The 2,500-nt window shown below is 34.2% G+C and overlaps 1 protein-coding gene across 1 annotated transcript in view; it reads right to left on the reverse strand.

Annotated features, from left to right (window-relative positions):
- The window catches only part of LOC119595007 (probable peroxisomal acyl-coenzyme A oxidase 1), a 15,867-nt gene that overhangs the window by 694 nt on the left and 12,673 nt on the right, over positions 1 to 2,500 (reverse strand). Inside the window, exons 13-15 of the mRNA XM_037944138.1 lie at positions 1,987 to 2,133; positions 768 to 931; positions 1 to 137 (exon numbers count right to left, since the gene is read on the reverse strand). The exon at positions 1 to 137 is cut by the window's left edge and continues 694 nt beyond it. Of these exons, the coding sequence (XP_037800066.1) occupies positions 41 to 137; positions 768 to 931; positions 1,987 to 2,133 (408 nt within the window). The 3' untranslated portion in view covers positions 1 to 40. The remainder of the gene's footprint in view (positions 138 to 767; positions 932 to 1,986; positions 2,134 to 2,500) is intronic.

The following is a 2,500-nucleotide window of genomic DNA, read 5'->3' on the forward strand; positions in this document are numbered from 1 at the left end:
ACACACGGTCCACTGTAAAGTCACAACCACCCAGATCCCTTCAAAGGTTAGCCTTCATTAGAGGCCGCAGGTATTTGCTATACGCTTTTGGGACGTCAGTTTGATTCATGGGGCTCTGTTGGGCCTTGTTGAACATCCTGCAAGAGACAGAATAGTACAGTTAAGAACTAATGCAATGCCTAATTACAGACCCTACTAATTACAGACCAATTACTGGTAGGGGAAGTACACTCTATTTTTTTTTCTACATGGCAAAGTGTACTTCAGAGGTTGTAGGTGACTGGCATATATATATCACTGGAAAATGACATCAATCACCACTGACCAATCAAAATAAGCATTTCATTATCTTAAGTGACTAATCCCATTTCTTAAAATTTTTGTATTTATTTAGACAAAGAGTTTGGTTTATCACAGCAGATCATTATAATATTTCATGTCTTATGTAGCTGTACCTCTGAATAACATGTACATCTTTATAAAGAAGAAAAAGAAGAAAATATATATATATATATATATATATATATATATATATATATATATATATATATATATATAATATATATATATATATATATATATCATGCACATATAAATCTATCCCTTCTTCTATAATCATTCAAAACTTAACCCTAGAATGATGGTACCACAAATCTCTGGGTGTCACTCATTCACATGCCTGGCTATAGAAGTTAATTCAAGAAAACGATAGCTAAAGAGAAGGAAAGAAAGAAAGAAAGAAAAATGGAAAAAAAAATCATATATACCTGTTATAGACATCGCCGTCCCAACATCCAAGAGTTGAGTCCAGAATACGATCGTGAATATCAAATGAATCCACTAATGACACAGCATCATCTCTGAGAACGGCCAGGAGCTCGCACATTTCTCCTTCCAGTGCACTGATGTTCTCAGATGACAAGGCTTGACTCTAAGTATGGGATGGAAGGAAATGCAGGTTTACTGAGGTTTACTGCATTTGAATGCAACAGGTTAAGTGAAGCCTTAAATTCCTTAGTTCTGGATGCTTGATTGTTCAAAAATGGAAGAAAAAGGAGAGGAAAAAATTTAATATAATACATAAAATAAATAAGCTGATTTAAGCTTGAATGCCAAATACTATGAGTACTTAAAGAAAATGTTCTATATCTAGGTAAAATAAAGAAAATTTGCCTAAAGGACTTGTAAAAAAAAATATCCTGATGATATAGATCAAAGATTTTTACCCTTTTTTTTTTTTGATGATCATCCCTAGTAATGATCTGAACAAAGCTAACCACTCTACATGGTCTAACCTCTTAGGCTCCCCTTCTACAATGACAAAGGCAGAGAAAATTACTTTTCTCTCATTTTGTATCAGAAAATTCTTCAAGCACACAATTCATTCCAATTATAAAAGAGAAGAGGCCCAGGGCACAAGGTCCTCTGCAGCATGGCACTTGTCTACGCCTAATTTATGGACTGGCTCTTAGACTGACAGCAAGTGAATAAGTGTATATAAAGAACTTTATATACTGACTAATGGTCACTAATTACTGGTTACTGTGCCACCTGGACAAACAGGAACTGGATGTGTTAGATATTATCCTTGATTTATCGTTGAACAGCTCGCTACTGACTTTTAATAAGCTACCACCATAGCACAAAGGTAAACACTTCAGTCCTGCGAGGCCCCAAAGAGAAGTGTCACAGACCTCCCACTTTCTATATCAGGTCTATTAAAATTCCAGCTTTGCCCCTGCTAAAACTTTGATCAATTAAGGTGTCTAGTTATTACTAATAGACTACAACAAGAACAGAATTTTTAAAAAATCTCTGGATTATACTAAGTTTTTGAAAAAATAAATAAATAAAAAAATAAAAAAATAAATAAATAAAGAACAAATGATTGCAACTCCAAAATGAGAAAAATACTCCTCTAAACTGAAACAACAACAACATGAAAAAGTAACAAGTATTCTAAACTTCATCCACAAGGAGCCTCACCCTAAGGAAGTCTCCCTGAGTCAGACTGATGTGGTAGATGAGGTAGAGACGGCACAATCGGCGAAGAACATTCCTCACGCCCTCGCTCAGCTCCAGGCTCTCAACGTTCTCGACAAACTGCTCGCACGTGAAGTACCTGGTATGGGCCTGCAGGCGAGAGGGAAATCCTTTTAAAATTGGATACGTGAGTGACTGAGTTTCCTTATTAGAGGCTTTTGATTTTAATCACAATAAGATAATAAAGCCAAAACATTTTATTTTGGAAAAAAAGGAAAATGTATATATATATGTATGATCTCAAAAATATCACCATGGAGAAGGTTAACTAGTATATACTTTTATGATAAAGACAACATAAGAAGTATGCTCTTTATATAAATAAAAACATAAACTAGTATATAAATTCTTACTTTTATGATAAAGATCACATAATTAATATAATATCTATGTAAACAAAAAGTTCTGGACAGCCATTTATCTGTGAATGGCACAGTAACACTGCCATCCTATAGTA

This window comes from Penaeus monodon, chromosome 35, assembly GCF_015228065.2.
Source record: "Penaeus monodon isolate SGIC_2016 chromosome 35, NSTDA_Pmon_1, whole genome shotgun sequence".
Taxonomy (NCBI): domain Eukaryota; kingdom Metazoa; phylum Arthropoda; class Malacostraca; order Decapoda; family Penaeidae; genus Penaeus; species Penaeus monodon.